This window comes from Durio zibethinus, chromosome 9, assembly GCF_047325235.1.
Source record: "Durio zibethinus cultivar Kanyao isolate XHJ-2024 chromosome 9, ASM4732523v1, whole genome shotgun sequence".
Taxonomy (NCBI): Eukaryota; Viridiplantae; Streptophyta; class Magnoliopsida; order Malvales; family Malvaceae; genus Durio; species Durio zibethinus.
Genome location: NC_143170.1, coordinates 3,997,933 through 4,016,904, shown reverse-complemented (window position 1 = coordinate 4,016,904; position 18,972 = coordinate 3,997,933). Strand labels below are relative to the sequence as shown.

The 18,972-nt window shown below is 33.2% G+C and overlaps 4 protein-coding genes and 1 pseudogene across 6 annotated transcripts; 2 read left to right on the top strand and 3 right to left on the bottom strand.

Moving 5' to 3' along the window:
• Window positions 1-208: 208 nt before the first annotated feature.
• LOC111307532 (nucleoside diphosphate kinase 3-like) lies at window positions 209-7,860 on the bottom strand. 3 transcript variants are annotated; one of them, XM_022905581.2, is made up of 15 exons: window positions 7,632-7,834; window positions 6,580-6,737; window positions 6,382-6,493; window positions 6,211-6,293; window positions 5,759-5,822; window positions 5,527-5,644; window positions 5,028-5,182; window positions 4,532-4,587; window positions 3,640-3,701; window positions 2,279-2,416; window positions 1,386-1,423; window positions 1,213-1,263; window positions 779-946; window positions 592-704; window positions 214-508 (listed from the first exon to the last, which is right to left on the bottom strand). In XM_022905581.2, the coding sequence occupies exons 2-15, from the start codon at window positions 6,702-6,704 to the stop codon at window positions 385-387; spliced, it is 1,407 nt and encodes a 468-aa protein (XP_022761316.2). In that variant the 5' UTR covers window positions 6,705-6,737; window positions 7,632-7,834; the 3' UTR covers window positions 214-384. The 3 variants fall into 3 exon arrangements, with proteins under 3 accessions (XP_022761322.2, XP_022761316.2, XP_089621669.1); XM_022905587.2 differs by lacking the exons at window positions 5,028-5,182; window positions 5,527-5,644; window positions 5,759-5,822; ... (2 more) ...; window positions 6,580-6,737; window positions 7,632-7,834 and having other exon boundaries at window positions 209-508; window positions 3,640-4,088; window positions 4,327-4,587; XM_089765543.1 differs by lacking the exons at window positions 214-508; window positions 592-704; window positions 779-946; ... (2 more) ...; window positions 2,279-2,416; window positions 3,640-3,701 and having other exon boundaries at window positions 4,323-4,587; window positions 6,382-6,498; window positions 7,632-7,860.
• A 1,018-nt stretch (window positions 7,861-8,878) lies between these two features.
• On the top strand, window positions 8,879-9,655 carry LOC111307581 (NAD(P)H-quinone oxidoreductase subunit S, chloroplastic pseudogene; annotated as a pseudogene).
• A 126-nt stretch (window positions 9,656-9,781) lies between these two features.
• On the bottom strand, window positions 9,782-11,268 carry LOC149516726 (uncharacterized). Its single transcript, XM_089765544.1, has 3 exons — window positions 11,070-11,268; window positions 10,634-10,785; window positions 9,782-10,047 (listed from the first exon to the last, which is right to left on the bottom strand). Exons 1-3 carry the CDS (start codon window positions 11,137-11,139, stop codon window positions 10,030-10,032), a joined length of 240 nt encoding a protein of 79 aa, XP_089621670.1. The 5' UTR covers window positions 11,140-11,268; the 3' UTR covers window positions 9,782-10,029.
• Window positions 11,269-12,570: 1,302 nt separating this feature from the next.
• Window positions 12,571-13,817, top strand: LOC149516725 (uncharacterized). The gene has a single exon (XM_089766185.1). It carries the CDS (start codon window positions 13,175-13,177, stop codon window positions 13,604-13,606), a length of 432 nt encoding a protein of 143 aa, XP_089622311.1. The 5' UTR covers window positions 12,571-13,174; the 3' UTR covers window positions 13,607-13,817.
• A 3,711-nt stretch (window positions 13,818-17,528) lies between these two features.
• Window positions 17,529-18,258, bottom strand: LOC111315739 (uncharacterized). The gene has a single exon (XM_022917709.2). The coding sequence runs from the start codon at window positions 18,077-18,079 to the stop codon at window positions 17,765-17,767; it is 315 nt and encodes a 104-aa protein (XP_022773444.2). The 5' UTR covers window positions 18,080-18,258; the 3' UTR covers window positions 17,529-17,764.
• Between the last annotated feature and the right edge of the window lie 714 nt (window positions 18,259-18,972).

The window sequence follows — 18,972 nt, the reverse complement described above, 5'->3', positions numbered from 1 at the left end:
TAATAAAAATTAAAATATATATTTTATATTTGATATATAAAAAAATTTATGATATAATAATTTTTATATTTTATAAACAAGGTGTGTATATATATATATATATATATAAATTATCATATAAAAATATGAAAGAAAACAAGAAAGGTTTGTTTCCTTTTCCTGTTTTTGTTAAAAAAAATTAAAAATAGATTAAAAAAAGGAATTAGAGTAAAATTAATAAAAGAAATAGATTATTATGGTTTGAACGGTAGTTTTTTTCATGGCACAGCTGTTTGCTCATCGCAGATAAACATATATTTATTCTAAAAGTTATGCCAATACCCCACATTTGATGTGGGACCAAATTTTCCTGAACTACTGATTAACGGGAAAAAAAATGCCTCATCAGTTGACTCCATAGATCCAGTTCTCAGCGTTGCTTGTATAGCTAACCAATTCTTGCGGTTGGAACCACAAGTTAATTTCATTCTTGGCGGTCTCGAGACCATCACTTCCATGTATTATATTTCTGTAAAAGAACAACTAAGATTCAGATCGTGAAGCGAAAGTCAAGAATGTAAAGGTAATCTAAAGAAGCAACAGAGCATGTACCTTCCAACAACCACTGCTAGATCACCTCTGATGGTTCCAGGCTCTGATTTCTGAGGATCTGTTGCTCCAACGAGTTTCCGGCCATATTTTATGACTCCCTCTCCTTCCCAGACCTGTTTACTAATGATTAGTTCAGCTAAGCTCAAAGCAAGTATAACGAGAAGATAACATTTCCAGTTCCTCTTACCATAGCAAAAACAGGGCCGGAGCTGACGAATTCACACAGGCCATCGAAGAAGGGTTTTTCCTTCAAGTCATCATAATGTTTCTGGGCGAATTCCTTTGAAGGAACCAACATCTTGATAGCCACAAGCTTGAACCCCTTGCGCTCAAAACGAGATATGATTTCTGCAACCTGGAATATAGACATGCTTTAGCTCAGCGATATGTCATGTTTCAATCCACACACACAAAAAAAAAAAAATGCTAAACTTGAAAAGAAGAGAAAATCACAACGTCCAGCATATTTTTATTCTAAGATATACACTAAGAGCAGAATGAAACAAGTAATGACCACAGGATAATACAACAATTTTGAGATTCATTATTTCAATCTATTGCTGAGAAGATTGGGAAGTTAAGACAACTTTAACTTGATGGTACAGATCAGACGAATCTTACCAGCCCTCTTTGTACTCCGTCAGGCTTGATAGCGATGAAAGTGCGCTCCATCTGAATGAAGAAAAATGATTCATTAGGTATAGAACAGAATGGAAAAAAAAAAAGAGAGATGAACAACATAAACAACAAAAAATATAAAGTATTAGCTATAAAATTGAATGGTGATGGATTACCTCTGCAGCATGAGCCTCCTGATCCTGAAGCATGTAAGCTACAAAGAGATAATGAAAACAAACAAATATTCAGGTCATAGTTTTTTTCCTCTTTTTTGGTAAGGTGAAAAGGTATGTGGAATTCATCCACGGAGATCATAATTAGAAAGACCGAGTTTCTTCTTTCCAGTTTTCCATTTTAAGCAATAGCATTTATGCCACTAATGGCATCTTCATTCTGTTTTAGAACAAATTCCAAAAGTAATAGTAGGCAGAAACTTGAGTATCTGGCACATAAAAGAATTCGTCATCATCATACAACTGATAAAATCATTCCAAGGATGTAGCTCCCCTAGCTAATATTGGCTTATGACTTTTGATAAATTGACTACTGATATTTGAATGTGCAGCGAGCAGGTAACTGTGTAGGCAGGCAGTAGATGGATATAAAAAAGAGAAAGTGCAAAGACAAACAAAGAAAAGGCAGTAACATCAAATTAGATCAGTGCAGAGATATGATAGCTAGTACATGTTCATTATTTCGGGATTTGGGCACAATGTTGGGAGAAATTTTGGGAACAAGTCGAATCTAAAATGCATCGCAATAAAGTATTTCCCCCATTACTGCACAAATGCAAAGTATAATTATTGTAGAAGAGGTCCAGGAAGCCACAATGCTAATACTTGAGCAAGGGACAAGGCTCCTCTTCTTTCACTCAATATAGTAAATCTAGAAACTAGCTTGAACCTTTTATTTTGCTATCATGCCCATTTTGTTTTAAAGCATGAAAACAGAGAGAATTAAATCTAAATTGAAATAGATGCATGCATCCAAGTCAGATCACGCAAGTAACAACAGAGAAAAGAATTGAACAAAAGAGAAAAGAATTGAGTAAAATGGTTGTCATCCAAACCTGCCACTGGAAGAGTAAACACTCCTGAAAGCCATCCTCTAGATGCATGGGCAGAACCACTATTTCCATAAGCTGAAGCTAAAAGAGGCACCTTACCATTAAGTGAAACTGCTGCTGCAGCAGCTACTGCTCGCCCTTCTGCAGATGATAACACAAAAGTTAGATAGCTTAAAACAGAATGTTTTGCATGTTAAAACACCAGCATTTTCACCACATGGACAAAAAGTTATAAGGTGTAGGCAAGTTGAATCTCAAACATTCCTCAGCATAAACATTCACATTTCATGCAATAGAAATTACCAGCGCATAAATATATGGTTTTTCCGTAGACAGACACATGTAGTGTTTTAACACATGAAAATTGTGCTTCATTGCTTTTTTTCACTAGATGAACGAATGCAAAACGTAGCGGCTCACATCATTTCTTCAAGGGAAAATAAAATGTTTCCTCAAGCTAAAATGGATGTATGTGTTATGCATTCAACCTAGAAATCAATTGGCAATAGGTGAAGTTACCCAACTTCAATATAAAACCACAAGCAACCCAAGATTTAAAAGACGTGGGATAACACAACTTAACTGAATCATGAAAAGCAGGAAAGAATAGAGAATGAAAGAAATTGAAGTGAATACGGATGTAGGTAACAGGGATGCAGAAAAGATGTGGAATAAATCTTTTCCTTTCCTTTTTCTCTATGGTAATTGATAGAAAGCAAATCAGTTAGGGGCAACAAAACAGAATAGATTCTGAGAACTAAAAAAACGTGAAATAACATTCTTATTGTAATCTTTTCCTTTTGAAAGCCCACATAAAGAACAGTACCACACGTTAGGTTCAACTTTTTGCAGCTTTGAAAAAAAAAAAAAGAACGTATAGTACTAACAATAACAAATTTTAATTAATAAGAATTGAAAACTAGAATTAAAATTTTAGGTTGCCAAACAGGCCACTAAGAAAACTTCCATCCAAACAACATTGACAGACAAATGAAAGAAAAAGACAGTATTGATGATAATAGTAATTTCAATGTTAATATATATTAGAATTAATGCAATGAAACAAAATATTGAAATAAAATTATAACCTTTGTTTTGATACTTGATAGACAGGTACCAAAATCAGAGTTGAAAATGATTCACAGGATTGATCTAAAACTGAAAAGCAAACACTTTCAAATGAATATTCCGCATTCCATTACATGTGAAATGTGTTCTTTTAAATGATAATAATCTTTGAAAAAAATCCAATTTTTGAATTATCAGGAAAAATATTAATCAAAAAATAGCTTGACAGATCAACCATCAATCAAGTGTAGAGAAATGAGCAAGGCGTTAGTAAAACAATGAGATGAGAAAATCACCAGAGCAAAAGCGAGAGGTCTTGGAAGCTGAAAGGAGAGACCTGGCAGCTCTGGAAGCAGATATATATATCCGAGACCTCATTCTTTTTGGGATTAATGGGCATAAGCTGAGAGCTAAGGAAGTGTTGTGTTTGGGCAGTAGAACAAGAGAGAGAGGAGTGGAAGAAAAAAACGAGAGGGCCCTTATATTAGACGCAAGTACAAATCGCACTTTTTTATGAGTGGTGAGTGAGTTTTGATTGGATTGAGCTCACCCACTCTCTTTTGTTGTGCGGTTAGGTTTTGTTCGGTCAATAAACGATAACCCAACTTGTGGGGAACGTTCAGTAATCGGTTACTCTCTTTTTTTAGCCCCATGGGAACAGGAAAAGTATCTTTATCTTTGGCATGGCACTTCTGTCACTGGAAATGTGGCAATAATGGCTTCTTTATCTTTGGCACTTGTGTCTCTGGAAAAGTGGAAAATGACGAGGAAGATTCTCCTTTTTGTCAAAATTTGGCGAACTCTTCTTTGGAGTTACAGTTTCATTTTATAAGAGATCACTCATAAAATGACATTACAGCATGATGGAGTCTTTTATCATACCATCAAATGAACCCTTTAATCTCTAACTCCACAGTTTAAGTATTTTCTAAAATTGTATGTGATTTTGAGTTATATAATAAGAAAACGGAACAAAAACTTACTTTTATTGAGCTACACAAGACAGATGCTGATTTATTGGAAATACCATCATGTGTACATTAACAAAAGAATTGTTAGTGGGATCCCAGTAATTTAAAGTAAGCTGAGTTCAATATGCAAGCTAAATTTGATCATATACAAGTTAAATGTTAAAAAAAAAAAAGAATCTGTATATGATTTTACTTTTCACTTGAACCATTGGGAGCTTTAACATCAGAACCAACCTTGCAGTTTGTCTGCAAAGCTGATAACCAGGTGTTCACCTAGGAAATGAGAGAAAAGAATAAAAGTTAAATTTGATTAAAAAAAATTATATGCATATATTCAAGCATGAATATACATTGAATTCTAAAGAAATAAAAAAGAAAACTTTATGGCATTTAATCAAAATCAAGTATCTTAGATGAAAGGCAATGAAGTGACTTAGACAAATCTTTTTTGTCGATAACCTCAGACTATTTAACTCATTTAGGTAGAGTCATGCAGATTCATGTTATGGTTTCCAACAAATATTACTTAGCTTCATCTTCCTCAACTAAAAATAAGAAAATGGAGGATTGGCCCTAACTCAAGATATTGTCCAAGTGAGATCTTATTATTACGCATACTCAGCTGCATACTTTACAAAAACTAAACGAAATGAGCATGGAAATAAACGTTGTATACTGTGTTGGTATATCCATGTTTTAGACACAAGGTATACCTGTATTTTAGAAACATGTGAACACTCATAGCGCAGTCCTTGACGAGTCAATATATAAAAGCAATATTGTGTTCCTTCCTCTTCTCTTGTAAAGCTTGGTAAAGAGCCTACTTCAACAACATCAGACAGAAGGGCAGAATCCTGAGGGCTCAAATCTGCACAGTATATCTTAAGAAGTTGATCAGCATGTAATGTTTAGAATCCACCAGCCCATTACATGAATCCTTCATTGCTAGTGGTATAATTAATGCTTGACCAAGTTGAGCTAAAAAAATATTAAAAGACTTGAATTGAAACTTAATAATGTGTTCATTAAAGAAGAGAACAATTAAAAACTGCTTGATCATCTTGAATTTGAAAATTCAGCTCCTGTATTCCTGATAGAAGTTTTATGTCATTTTCCATTTTACACTAACCATGCAGCATGCACCACAGAATCTGGATACAATTTGTAATGATAATAGTAGAAGAATAAAGAGAATACATTAATGGTTATTACCTGTGGATAATAAATAAAAGAATATACATTGGCCATGAAGAACAACAAATCGAGGAAGCCAGTCGTCAACATCAGTATCATCAATAGGAGCAGGTTCTCCAGGTAAAGCCGTCCACCTCTGGCAATGAAAGATGTGCAGTTAAAATCATTAGCCAGAATAGTAGCAGTGCATGAACAGAGGAAGCAGCTTAAAAGAATAAGAAGTAAGATAGCAAGATGGGCTAATTCATACGGTTCGGATGTACAAATAGCCTGAAAGACACGCAGACCGTAATATTTCATCGATATGTTCCAACCTGCAAAAAACAGAAACATCAATAAAAGGAATGCAGAAATATTGTGTCTAAATCTCAATATTACACTCAATGCTGCTAGGAATTGTGGATATATAAGCTCAGGGAAATCCATAGGTAACATAGAAACAGCATGGTTCAGAGACCATTATCTGCAAGTTTGGCCCTGACATATAGGAGGAGAACTCCATATAAATTCCGGATCTTGAAAGGGTAATTCAGAATTCTAGAAATAAACTATACTCTTTCTTCCATCAAACTAAAGGTTCAAATTTAAAGGCTCAAACTGTCATACATCATCTTCCACTGCATTAAATTATTATGGACATGCATATACAGTTGACCAAAATATGCATCATGGTTCAAAATTCAAGATTCAACTCTCCATTACCGAGCTTTCAAGTGAGCTTCTCTCTCTTCTATATCAGCAAGTTCTGATCTAAGTGATTCCAACTCGGCAGCAGTCAACTGGACCTGTTAATAAAAAAAAATTATGGTGATAAGGGATGTGTGGTTGTCAATAAAACCAAATGGGAAGCTTCAAAGAGGCTGTTACATGAACCTTTTCCTGACCATCAGCACCATAATTCCATGGCAACCCTCGCAAACTGAACAGATTCAACATGACTGCAGCACTACTCAATTTTCGTTGAGACCATAAACTGCTATAGGACCTATCCTAAAGCATAATCAAACTAGTGAGATAAGATGAACTCAAAATTCTTAATCTGTTCTCTCTTTGACCTTCAGAAAGTAATACCTCGAAGAATTATCAATTCTTGGCTGTGAATCAGGTGGACTTCTGTTTTGAGGAGAGTCACCACTGGGAGTTGAGACTTGAAGATGATCTGGAATCACCTTGATCTTCCCAAGAGTGTCACCCATAAAGTTATATTCGCTATAGGAAGATGTACAGACCTATATCCAATAAAAGCAAACATGACAACCATACTTGTAGTATATAACCAAACTTAAGATGATATAACAAGCTTCCAAGTCCAGAATTTGTTTAAGAAAGAGAAAAAAGTAAGTTCTCTGATCACTGACTTATTCACCAGGCTTTATAAACCTGAACAATATTACGGAGAAACTGATATGTCAAAACTTAAGTCGCTAAGTACTTGCACAAGGGCTTGCCAAAAGATGAGCCAATTATATTTGGAAATGGGATTCAAGTTCTTTTAGAAGAATGAACTTACAAGCCATTGTCCTTAAAACATTGAAAACCTATTAGATTTCAGGTTCATCATAACCCACAGAAGTATACAACTAAGAGATCCAGATGAACACGCTAAAATCAATAAAAAATTAGGAGAGTGGTTCATGGCTGTCAACTAGCTAATCTCCACCTAAACTACAAGGTAGACATATATGAAAATTTACAGAATTTAGGAACATATAAGCCCCAATTATGCACCAGAGGTACCGTAAGAAAGCCTGATAAATCACAAGAATAATCACTACTCACACTTCACAGAATTAAAATCCCTTAAAGCTTACTCCTAATTAGAAATTATTAACCAACTTAAAACGCAAGAGGGACAAGGTTTTCATGAACTGAAAACAATCAAACCATTGAATTTTTATTATTCTTTATATGCATACCAAAGGTTGATCATTTAACTAATAATTAACTGCTCAAACCATGAGAAAGAGAATTAAATGAAAAAAAAAAAGAAAGTTGATGCCCCCCCGATCAACAGATAAAACAACAAAAAGCTGCCCAAAAGAAGAAGCCCAAGATAAAAAGAAAAATATCCCATCAATATAAACCCGATCAAAATAAGTAAAACAAGGTTCTGATGAGCTTACAGAAGTTGATCTCTTGAATTGTGTAAGCAGCGGGAGCAGAAGAAAGGAACAAGATTGAAGGAAAAGGATAATGTTTTGATTATAAAATCTATTCTAACGAAAAGATGAAGAGAGACCCTTTTTTTTTACCGGTAGAAAGACACTTTTAGACAAGGTAGAAGACGGGAAGCTAAAGAGAGAAGGATTTTGCGTTCACGGAAGGTGCTTTGACACTCCTCCAACTTACCATACATAACCATGACTGGCTGGTAGAGTCCTTTCCTTTGAGTTTCGATCGTACTGTTTAATTTCAAAGGACCATTATACCCCCCTCAATGGCATTTTTTTTCTTTCTTTTTACCATTTAATGCTTTTTATTCTTTAATTAAAAATAAAATTAATATTTTTAAAATTTTGAAAAAAGCTTAAAACATAAGATTTTTTTTATTTTTTAAATTATAAAAATTTTTAGAATTTTTTAATTTTCATATTTAAAAAAAAACAATGATCATGTTAGCAAAGTTAATGAAAATTAATTTATCATATTAATAATTGGATCAATATTATCAAAATCAATTTGTACAAAAATGATATTTTTATTAATTATATTAAAAATATTAAAATTAAAATTTCGTGTGAATATATGAACTAAAATTTTAATGAGATTAATAATTAGATTAAAATTATTAAATTAAAATAATATGAGAATTTAATTTCTATAAATTATAATAAATAAATTAAATTTCAAATTTTGTTAAAATATAAAAATCATTATCATACTCTAACCAAAAATAAAATATATGACAAACTTTTAATTTCATTTATGAAATTAAAACTTTTCACAATCTAATATCAAAATCGAACTAAGATAATTAAGCCGTATTATTTCTCGAAGGGCTAAGTAATTAATCCCCAAATCTCACTTCAACCATCTCTTCAACAGTTTATAGCATCAATTAGTCATTTGGCCTTCTAAGAGGCAATCTTTTACTGCAATTTTACTCTAATTCTCGCATGTAAACTTTTTCCATACCATGAAGCAATCCAAAATCCGGAAGTTATCTCAACCTCATCCACTCAATTATTCAATTCACTATTAGAACAAGCCGATAGCTAAAGGTCTAAGTGCTCTCGAACAAAGTAACGATGAAAAGCAAACGGATAGTGATGAATGATGATGGTTCGGTACACCGGTGGACCATTATGATGATGGTGGAATTTATTTTGCTTTTCTTTTAATGTGGGGATGTTGATGAATCAGATTTCTTATCCTGTAAATTGTGTGGCAAAATAATTGAAGATTAAACCAACCGCCAATATAACTATTGTGGCTAGGATTAGAAGAGGACTTTTCTCCTCTCTCTCGCTAGTAGACTTGCTTCTGAAAAACATGGTTTCTTCCATCACTCTCCCAACCCTTCAAGGTTCTCTACATCGATCTGAATTCCTTGTACAGAATCACAAGTCATCTTTTTCAGTTGCCAAACAGCCTAAATCCCTTTATGCCAAGTTTGACCTGTTTGAAATCTTGGGATTTAGGGGACTCTGCAATGGAGAAAAAGGTATAGAAGTTACAGGAAGCATCGTCACGTGCTATTACAGATGAAGAGAGTTCAGGCAGCACGTCAATCCCGGTTCCAGAATATGCTTTTGAAAAGGAGATGATGGGGCTAACTGGAGGATTTCCAGGTGGTGAAAAGGGATTGAAAAAGTTTATTGAGTAAAACCCACCTCCTGTAAAGTACTCGGTTTCGGATTCTGGAAGTAGACTTGCTGCCAGAAAGAAGGCAAAACCACCAGACTTGCAACTGTTAATGCCACGAATGATCGCAATTGTGAAGAATCCTATGAACCCATTCTACATGTACCGCGGCATTGTGCAGCGGATCATTGATGCAAAGGCAAGGGTTCTTTTTGAGGGAGGAAACTGGGACAGATTGATCACGTTTCACCTTGACGAGCTTGAACGCAGAGAAAAGGACCCTCCATCGAAGAATCCTAAGTCAGCTGTTCTTGAAGCTATTCTAGAGGAGGATCCAAAGTGATGATTCCATTTCATTTCTCAGTCTCAACGCTTATAGATGAATGGTATGAATTATGTGCAGTTTTGGCTATTAAAGCTTATTTAGGAATCACTGCCACAGATACTTCAAGCATCAAAAACCAACAAATCCACAAATCTTCTAACATCAAGAATCAGCATTAATAAGTAAAATATAGAGTTATGCATCAGAAAAGGCCTCAATTCAATTGTCTTTCTATGTGTTTATTCACTGAAAATGGCGTTGAACCATTTTCTGTTTCCACTGCCACACACCAGTATCATAAGAAATTGAAGTTTCAATATTGAGAAAAGAAAAAGAATGAGCAAATTAAAAGTCTGTGAAGTTGTCTTCTTTGTTTAAGCTTCACCAGATGATCAGAAAGAGCCACCCATCTGCCAAAAGTGTGCCAAAACAGATCAATACAAACTAAAACAAAAGACAAAAAATTTGACAAACTACATGTTCAATAGATTGGTTTAAGCACTCAGAAAGAACAAATAGGGACACATCAAACAAGCAGTTTTACAAACCGTAGACAGAACAAAAGATGAGGAAACATTCATTGTCAATTCATTCACACGGCCAAACCAAAGGAAACACCAAGCCTCATGGAAAAGTACCAATATTTCTTCTTGCTTAAGTATACTAGCATAAATTGCACCCGAGCATTTAGCTAATGGTTGGTGTATGATCCCTGCTCAAAGAGCGGGGTATGTATCCCCTCCCAAAAAAAAAAAGTGTACTGGCATAAATTAAATACTTCTCCAGTAGAGTTTGCAAAGCTTTAGTTCATACGCATTCAACGCATTTTAGTGCTTCATAACATGGATAGATACAAGCAATAAATTCTCTGATCCAACTGTTCTCTTGCATGTTTTGTTGGTGATCATAAGACGTATAAATGCAGTTAACATAAATGTCCAATGCAGAAAACTATTAAAATTGAGACAACAACCTGAAAAGGAGGGATTTACATACCAAAATAGCCTCAATTTCCTCATTGGAAAGAGGTGTTCTTTTAGGCTGAAGAGAAGCTTTCCCTCCAACAGTCGAAGAAGCCTTAGAACTAGAGAAGAAAGTCAGATCACCATCACCAGTTCTTGTTGCAGATTGAGGCTGCAATTCAGAACCTGCAAATTTTGATTTGATTTTACTTTTTTGATCAATACCCATTAATTGCATTGCATCATTATGTCCCGATCAGCAAACATATTTTAGAACAATTTGACTTTTGTTTACAGATTCAATAAAAAAAATCAATCTTCTGTTAAGCATGAACATATAAAAGCCATAAAAAAAATGGAATAAAGCAAAATGAGATTTAATAACACATTAAGAAATTGAAAATAAAGAAAAGACAAAGAGGTAAGAATCAAGGGATCGATAGGCATGTGAAAGAGGAGAGAAAGAATACCAGAAGGTTTGGGATGTCTTTGGGGAAATTTGATGCGAGGGATTCTCTTCATCGCTCGCGCGGCGCCCATATCTCTCTCTTTATTTTTTTTCCTTTTCTCTCCTTGGTGTTTTCTTTGCTTTGGAGTTTCTTGAGAAGTTTGACAATGATTTTCAATTAAGAATTTTTCGGGTTTTAGAGATTTCGTTTTCTAGAAGAGAAGGCGGCGATGTTTCGGAAGGTAAAGCGAAAATATAAAATTTGATTTCTCCCACTAATTAAAACGACGCCACTTTCGTTTTATAAATTCACAATGAAATTTTTTAATTTTACAAAAGGATGATGTTATATGTTTTATTTTATTAATTATTTTTTATTATATCTTAGAAGATACGTCTAATTTTATTAATTATATTTATAAAGTTCAAAAAATTTATTAATAAATAAATGTGATCATTTCTCAAATATGAAAATATAATACTTAAATACTAGTATAAAAATAAAGATTTTTTTGTCCAAAAATGTTTGAAGATTTGTATTAATCAGAAGGAAAATTTCGAGCACAGACTACCAATATTAGGCTTTTCCTATGCAACTTCCATGTAAACGGAAATTTGAACAAGGTCCATGACCTATGTACCACTGGACTGGTCCAGGCCAAGCCCAAAAGGCTTCCCTGCACAAATGCAGAAAAAGGCCCAGCATACCTGCACAAAAAGAAAATGACGATTTCAAAAAGCATATTTTTACGTGTGATGTTGAATTTATCACATAATAAATTTTATCCACTCTAGAAGAAACTATAGCCGTCAGGGACCGGACTAACACCTCCGATTCCAAATAATAGTAAACCCAAATTAAATTGTGAACAATGACAGCTCCAACTCCAATATGAAATAGCTCCATCAAAATCCATCAATGCTTTCTACTTGCTTGCTGCAAGTGGTCGAGCTAAGTAAAATTCTGGACTTGGTCCAATGGTTTCAGTCAAAATCCGTAACTTTCATAAATAAATTCAAGACAGATGCAAAGTTTGCCTTTTTTTTTAAGTCATCCAAAGAGGAAAAAATGAAAAAGAAAACTATATAGATTTGTTTAGCTTTGGAGCTAAAACAAGCTGGCATTGACTGCCACAAAGCATCATATCAAAACACGCGTTTTGATCAAGTTTAATTCTGACAATTTCAAGTATTAAAAGAAAAGAGATGAACATGAGGGGTATCATTTTTTTGTAGATTCTGTAGCAAAGCTACTTCAAATGAGATAAGCTAAAGCCCAGTTTTCTTTCAATAAATTCACTTGTCTAACGTTTGACAGGCTTGTCTTCTCTTTTTCACAGTGTCTCTTTGCTTGACTTGATAATCCCATTTAAATTTTTTTCACTTTCCTAGCGTTTGTCTGGTTTCCCTTTTTCTGCCTTTTGGAGAGAGAATTTTCTTCATAGGGTGATGTGTTCCATGCAAGTTACAAGACAGTACAAAACATTAAAGCTGTCAATTGCTTTCACCTTTGTTCTTTTTTGGAGAATATTACCTTAAATCACGCTTAAAGAACTAGTATTATAAAAATATGGTTCCTCATTTCTCAGTCTTCATTCAAAATTAAAAAAAAAAAAGTAGTCCTGTTACTTAAATGAACTCATCACAATGATGAATCAAGAACCATGAATTTCTTGTGAATCTCACTTGAACGTCCTAGTTTCTACAAACTCCACAGAAAATAAAGCGGGAAAAGAAGCGGAAGCAACAGCAATGCATCATGTAGGCGCTTTGCTGATTGTTGTCCACGGTGTGGCCTGTAGAGAGTGAGGGGGATTGACCAATATTTAACAGTCAATGTTGAACCCAGTTTTCCAATTTGGCTGAAATAGCGGAAGTTTCATATCCCAATCTCGTGCACTGGACGTCCTGACCCATTTCCCTTAGCCAAATATAATGTTCGAGATTTACACTTTGCCCAAAATACCCTCCCTCCCTCTCACACGTGTGTCCTTCCAAGGCCTCCCCCGCTTCTATTCCTATATAAACTCACCCTACATTTTCTTGCTCCTGCACCTGCTCCATCCATTTTTATCAGTACAAAAAGTGTTTTAAAAAAAACAAAACCCATCTTTTTCCCCACAAAAAATGCTCACCCTTTTAGCTTCTTGCTTCCACAGGGTCTTTTCTGGTGGAATTCTTGAACTTGTAGAATCCAAGAGTGCCTCAGAATTCATATCCAGAGATGAGTTGAGCAAGAAGAAATCACCCAGCAAGCAAAAGAGTTACCATGGTGGTTCCTTTTCATGCACACAACCATTGCTAAAGGTTGAGGATGAGAAGGATATCAAGAGAAATAGTACCGGCTTTGATGGGAAAACAACTACTATTATGAGAATAAAAGTGAAGATGACAAAGCAAGAAGCAGCTCGATTGCTCTCAAAATGCAAAGATGGAGGGATTCTTGAATTCAGAGACGTAGCTCGTGACCTTGTGGACCTCCCAATGGATCGTGTTAGTGTTGTGTTCCCTTGCCCTGGTAGCAATGCAGTGCTCAATAGTATCCCGGAAGAGTATTAGATATAGCATGGTAGAGCAGTCAGTACCGTCAAGACACTATTTCAGTTTTCTGGTTTTTTGTCAAAACTTTCATAAGGGAAACTGATTTAGGCACTGTTTTATGGATTGAATGTAATTTTTTATCTTATATTGGGTTGAAGAAATGTATAAATATGTAAAAATACAAGTATCACTTCATCCAAGTGAATGATTTGGGTTTGAGATTCAAATACCTAATAGTTTCTGTATCATTTTCTATTTTCGCATGCCATATAGAATCCAAACATGCTGTAATCTGCTATTGATAATTCTTAAACTGAACTTTCAAATGGCCCAGGAGATCAGTTCAGAAACTTGAAACATCTGATTATCTTATCCCTTGCCTCTTACAAGGTAATAACCAAAGGCCTTCCTGAATCTCCTGTTCCAGTTGAAACTTGAAAGCCAACTTTGTTGCAGGAAGGAGGGCGTCTGATGATCAATGCCATCCCAATTCCGGAGCCTTGAAAATGACATGAAAATAAATTTAACTTTTGCACATGAAATTTTTGGAAGAAAACTAAATTCAATGACTGGATTGGCACGTTTGAACACATGGTAGCTTTTGCTTATCCTATGGTTACCAATAAAACTTGTTTCATTTAATAAAATTTGTTTCTTTTCGTTGGAATCTTCAAACGTCCTGTTGATCTAATACAATACTGAGGATGACCCGTTAATAGAGTAGTCAAACTCGTCATTTTTTATTAAAATGACCTATAAGCAAAATAAAATAAACTCAAATACTAAAAAACCTCTTGAATTATTTATTTTTTAAAATAATTTTTAAAATTTTTATTTCAAATAAAATATTAATTTATATTAAAAACCTATTTTGATATAAATTAAAAGATAAAGAATAATTGAGATACAAATTAATTTTAAAGATTTATTGATGAAATTAAATATAAAGATTTATTTAGATATAATAAAAATATAAAAATTGATAAAGGTTAAGAAATTTTTTTATTATTTTAACCAATAAAATAAGTTTTAGAGCAGACATGGGGGACACTGTGGGTGTTTTTGGGTCAGTCAAAATAAAGGAGATCCCCTTCAATTGGAGCCCACTGATGACTTTTGTTGTTGATTCTATCCATTACTCGCAAATAGTTACAAAACCATGCAATTCACAATGGGTCTTTTGTTGTGCTGTAGAAAAGGGGTCCCAATGAATGATAATGGCCGTTTTCTGTTGGATGAGGAAAAAGAATGGGCCTCACATTGGTATATTGACACGTCCATGACCCAATTGAGATTGATTTATGTCACGTCAATTTCGTTTTCAGTATCCAACTGGCCTAAGTCTCCGTCTTAATGTTGGCCCATGTGGCCCATATCTGATTTCTCTCTTTAGGAAATTGTAGCATAATTACATGCAAGATACGCATACTAGAAGCTGATGCGATGCTAAAGTCAACAATTCAACGCGTAAACTTCGAGGACAATTTAGATGGTCATTAATTAAATTTAAATATTAATTTCAATAAAATTTATTTTATTAAATTTTATTTTTAATTATAATTTCATTAATTATTATAAATTTTTTAAATTTTATTAAAATAATTTTATCATTCGTCTAAATAAATTTTTAATAAAAAAATTTTATTTTTTAATTTGATTTTTTTGAAAAATCGATGGAGTCAATTCTACGGGGAGAAAAAAATAAAAGAAAGTTACAATGACCTCTTTTTACGAGCATTTTGTAGCTTTAAAGTTAAAACCAATCATAATCAGGGCAGAAATAGTAGGTCATATCAAGATGACTCGGTCCTATGATTGAGAAATGCATACTTTGAAGCCTAAGACACCGTCAAATGTTGGAAAACCAGATCCAAATAATTCGACCTGCAAACTAAATTTAGCACACTTTGTTAAAGCCGTATGCCGGGAGCCGCTTTGATTAAATGATCCCCCGCTTTTACTTTATTCTATTCGTATAATTAAACAAAAATTGTGGGACTGGACACAAATCCTTTCTATTCAAATGAAACTTTAATTATATTATTATTAGCTCGGATTTTAACAATTAATACACAACCGTTAATTTTCAAGATGGTTAAATATAGAAAGGTAAGCTTCAATATTAAATAATGGAAGAAAAAAAATGTAAAATTTAAAGACTTCTTATGTTACCAAACGAGATCACGTTTTAATGTTAAAAAAAAAAAAAAGAGAAGAGATTATATGATTTAGGTTTAATCTAATTTTATGTTAAATTTATTTAATTATATATTTATGTTGAATATATTTAATTAAATATTGATTCTTTAGATAATTTATACCATTTGTTTTTATTATCGATTCTCGAACCCTACGCTCGTAGTTGAAGTGTCAAACACTTAATCTTAGAGGACGAGGAGAGCCAGGCATCTGTACCATTACTGCTGGTCTAAGAAGTAAATTCGGTCATACTAAACTAATAAGAAGCGAGAATTCTATTTACCTTCTAATTTTTATTCTACGTACCCCATTTTTAAATATACTTTAAATTTAAATTTTTTATTTTTATTAAATACATCCATCCCTCAACAATAGGTTTTTTTTTATCCCTTAATTTTTTTTCTTCCTGTTTTCTTCTTCTTCCTTCAATCTTAAACTCAAATTAACCCTAATTAAGCCATCATATTAATCCAAAAATTATGTTTTTTTAATCTTTTATTGATTGAAAATAAGATTTAAAAATTTATTTCATTTGATTTGATTGAAATGCAAGTAAAAATAAGTTAAGATTTATGAAATGTATGTATTTTATAAAATTCAAGCTTTTAGAAAATGAATTTTTAAGAAATTTTAAAGATTTTTTTAAAATCAAATTTTCAAAAACCTTTAAAGCTCTTAGAAATCTTAAGACTCTTGAAAACGAAAATGAATTTTTAAGAGCTTTAAAAGTTTATGGGAAATTTATTTTCGAGAAATTTTTAAAATTTTTTTTTGAAAAGTTTTTAGGATTCTTAGAAATCTATTTTCAATAAACTTTATTTCAAAATATAACATAAATTTTGAACATTTATTTTTGAAATTAAAACAAAATTTTTGGAAATAAATATTCAAAAACATAAAAAATTAAATTCAATTGGGTATAAGAGAAAGAATGACGAGAGAAGAAAAAGAAAAAGGAAGAAAAGGGAAAGATGAAGATGGTAAAATTGTAATTTATTAAAAGATAAATTTGATATTTATTATGTGAGTACTTTTAAAAGAAAATTAACAGGATGGAAAGAGAAATTTGAATGATGTATTTAGAAGCCCCCATGAGAAGCCGATCTCCCATTGTTTTCAGGGGGTCCACAAAACGGTGATCTCTTCTAAAAGTTGAAGAATGTTCAACAGTTTGGAAGAGAAAAAAAAAGGTTCAGAAAATTCCAGTTGGAAACTTATGATCGAGCTGTTGAGTTGTTTGTTGTTGATCAATTTGATGCTGAATTCTGGCCCTATGACTAATAAGTATGACTACCTCAAGCTGATCTACCCCAACTGTCAAAAACTTGTCTCAGGAGTCAGGCCCCCAGCCATCTCTCTCACCCTTTCCCATCCCACTCTCAAGTGAAGGAGGAGGAGAATTAGAATTAGAATTAGAGATTTGCAAGATTTGGTAGGTAAAACTAAAATTGACATTCTTAACTTCTAATTCCATAAAGTCCCAAAAAAGAAATTTCATCATCAATTCCATAAAGCACAGCTTACAAATGACAGTGTTTTTCAGGTTACATATATATATATATATATATATATATATATATATTAAATCTTAAATTATATCATTTTTAATTTTGAGTGATCATAATTCAAATTCTGATTATTTCAAATATGTATAAAACCAATCAATCATCTCAAGTAGATATGCCTACTGATCTTTGTTTAACTCCAGGAAACTTGAATAAAAGATCTAAGTTTATAGGAATTAAGAGAGAAAGTTCTATATATGTATTTATCCAAAAACTCCTCTCTAAAGGTAGAGAAACATTTGGAACTTGGTTCATCACACAATTGCGAATGATAATTCTGATATATCCTGCCATGGAGTTACCCAAGTATATAAAAAAGAGGTTCTGAAGAATATGAATAAAAAACCCTAAGGGTAAAAAGTAAGAAGAAAGAGAGACGGAGAGGAAAAGAAAGAAAAAAAGGATTGAAGCTTCATGATGATCTGTTGTCCATTTCAAGTCCTTCAGCTGGTTCGACGTCTTCCATGATACTCTCCAATGAAGGCCTCCAGGAATCAACTTTTCCTGATCTTGCTTCCTCCATTTCCACCAAAAGATCCTGTAAGCTCTTTCCTCCATTACTGTTATTCTTCAGCTTCAGCAGGAACAACTCTAGCTCCTCTTTTGTAAGCACTATCTTCACCTTTATGCTGCCTTTCCCAAACTCGGTTGCAGCTTCACCAAACTCTTCTACTTCATCTTCTTCCAGCTTCCTTGATCTGGATGTCTTCATAATGCAATTCCCCATGATTTTTCCACTTCCAAAACTTCAAATCCCTCCCTGAAAAAAAAAAAAAAAAAACCCACTCTTTCTTGAGTGATCTTAGAAAGGAAAAAGAGTAGTCACCTAATGACTCTGATGCATGTGAAATTGTGAAAGTGAGTGACTAACTATTTATAGACATAATTTGTTACTAATTACAATTCCCTGTATTAATTAAATATATGTTCTTGGACTTATTTTCTTCACGAGACTTGATTTTTTCTGCATGCTAAGTGACAAACTGAACTGTCCACATTATAAACTATAGATTAATACTACTATGCCATTTATTCGTACAACTTTTTTTTGGGTGGAAATTTATTAGGACAACTTTATATCATATCCGAATTAAATGTACTCCATTACACACCGTGTTACAACTGTGGCAAAGGACATTATCTTTTAGACAAGCTAGCATTCCTGCTAGTTCTTCGTTGGATATGAATATTTGTCTTAGCATTTTCATATACTGTACCTTATATTTATTATTTAACTGGTTTAGTGATTTCATGATCTCAATAAAAAAATTTTTTTTTTGAGGTTTGATTGTTAAAACCATTTTTTCCAGGTTGAATTTTCATCCCAATGACTAATTTTTGGTTTAAAGTGCAAAAAAGAGAAGGATAGATGGACTAAAAATTTTCAAATTTTCTTTGCAAAATATAAATTATAATTACTTGTATACTTGATAGGAAAATGCCAGAAAGAATTTAAGAAAGAAAAAAGTTGACAGCATACTTGTCAGCTTTGACAGTTTCAAAGTGTGAAATATTGAACTTTACTTCAAAAAGAATATAACTAGTTTAGTGTGAACGTCTTTTAATTTATGATTTCTGGACAGAAATTTGACCAGATTAATACTCCAATATTGCTGCTTT

What these genes read in the sequence shown, in the direction of transcription:
- LOC111307532 (XM_022905581.2), bottom strand. Translation starts at nt 6,704, where the DNA reads ATGGGTGACACTCTTGGGAAGATCAAGGTGATTCCAGATCATCTTCAA. An exon ending in GTGCTGATGGTCAGGAAAAG is followed by an intron (nt 6,294 to 6,381) that starts GTTCATGTAACA and finishes TTTTATTAACAG; the next exon opens with GTCCAGTTGACTGCTGCCGA. An exon ending in GACCTCTCGCTTTTGCTCTG is followed by an intron (nt 2,417 to 3,639) that starts GTGATTTTCTCA and finishes TATCATCTGCAG; the next exon opens with AAGGGCGAGCAGTAGCTGCT.
- LOC149516726 (XM_089765544.1), bottom strand. Translation starts at nt 11,139, where the DNA reads ATGGGCGCCGCGCGAGCGATGAAGAGAATCCCTCGCATCAAATTTCCC. An exon ending in AAGACATCCCAAACCTTCTG is followed by an intron (nt 10,786 to 11,069) that starts GTATTCTTTCTC and finishes CAAAATTTGCAG; the next exon opens with GTTCTGAATTGCAGCCTCAA.
- LOC149516725 (XM_089766185.1), top strand. Translation starts at nt 13,175, where the DNA reads ATGCTCACCCTTTTAGCTTCTTGCTTCCACAGGGTCTTTTCTGGTGGA.
- LOC111315739 (XM_022917709.2), bottom strand. Translation starts at nt 18,079, where the DNA reads ATGGGGAATTGCATTATGAAGACATCCAGATCAAGGAAGCTGGAAGAA.